The sequence below is a fragment of the Thyridium curvatum genome (genome assembly GCF_004353045.1).
Source record: "Thyridium curvatum strain D216 chromosome Unknown NODE_206_length_2424_cov_90.481498, whole genome shotgun sequence".
NCBI lineage: Eukaryota > Fungi > Ascomycota > Sordariomycetes > Thyridiales > Thyridiaceae > Thyridium > Thyridium curvatum.
The window spans coordinates 1-1,052 of record NW_022156961.1 but is presented as its reverse complement, the minus strand read 5'-3'; the positions used below and the strand labels follow the sequence as shown (position 1 = coordinate 1,052).

Below are 1,052 nucleotides of genomic sequence, written 5' to 3'. Positions count from 1 at the left end.
TCTGATTTCTGACTAAGAATGCAGCGAAAGCTTTCATTTTCCACCACCTCAGTCAATCAATCAGTTGCTGGAGAGGACTTGCTGCGAGCTTTATTGCCAGAAGAATGTCGAGAGCGGCTGCTGGATTCTGCCCGGTGAGTGAGTTTCGGCATGCAACAAAACAGCCGGGAGCCTAGCGGGTTCTTGATTACCCGCTCAGATTATCCGCCGACCTTGACGGAATCTCACTGATTCAACACCATTCAGTACTTGCACTTAAAATCCAAGACTGCTTGCCCAGGCACCCCGCACCCCACATTCCCCCATCAGCCTTGCCATAGCCTTTGCTCTCAAGTGAAAGCGGCTATTAGTTGCGAGGCTTACCTACCTAGGTCGATTTTAGGTATTTACTTTTGTCTTTCTAAGATATTATTAAATCGCGAATACAGGGTCCGATTTACGGAGACAAGAATACAGATTTGTTACAAGCAATTTTGACCTGAGGTTCTTGCTATTCTTCAAGCTCTTTGCTCATTGACTTGACTACTGCCATAAAGAAACGGGTGGACCAAGATACAAAAGATACTCGAATTCAGCTTGCCGCTCCTGAATGCACAAGGGTAGTCGAGGTCGACAGCAGCAGACCATGACCCAAACCCCAGACGTGCCCCTCCAGTCCCGCATCATCGACGACAAGTCGCCGATATGCATCCCCTTCATCCTCGAGCGCCTGCACGCGCGCAATAAGAGGCTAGAGTCCTCCGGCGCCGCGCCCTCCAAGCGGCCCTTCATCATCGGCCTCAACGGCGTCCAGGGCGTCGGCAAGACCACCCTCGTCCGCGCCCTCGCCGAGACCCTGCAGCGCCGCGAGCTCCTCCAGACCCTCGTCGTCAGCGTCGACGACTTCTACCTGCGCCACGCCGACCAGCTGGCCCTGGCCGCCGAGCACCCGGACAACGCCCTGGTGCAGTACCGCGGCGAGCCCGGTGAGGAATTGAACTTTTGCCTAGCCCTACCTCCCTCCTCCTCCTCCTCCTCCTCCTCCTCCTCCTCCCCTTTCTCCTCCTTCTCCT

General features: G+C 55.0%; 1 protein-coding gene across 1 annotated transcript; it reads left to right on the top strand.

Annotated features, from left to right (window-relative positions):
- Positions 1–625: 625 nt before the first annotated feature.
- On the top strand, positions 626–1,052 carry E0L32_012433 (uncharacterized protein; the record flags this gene model as incomplete). Its single annotated transcript, XM_031135273.1, has 1 exon — positions 626–965. A coding segment is annotated over one exon (340 nt), but the record flags the coding sequence as incomplete, so codon positions are not given.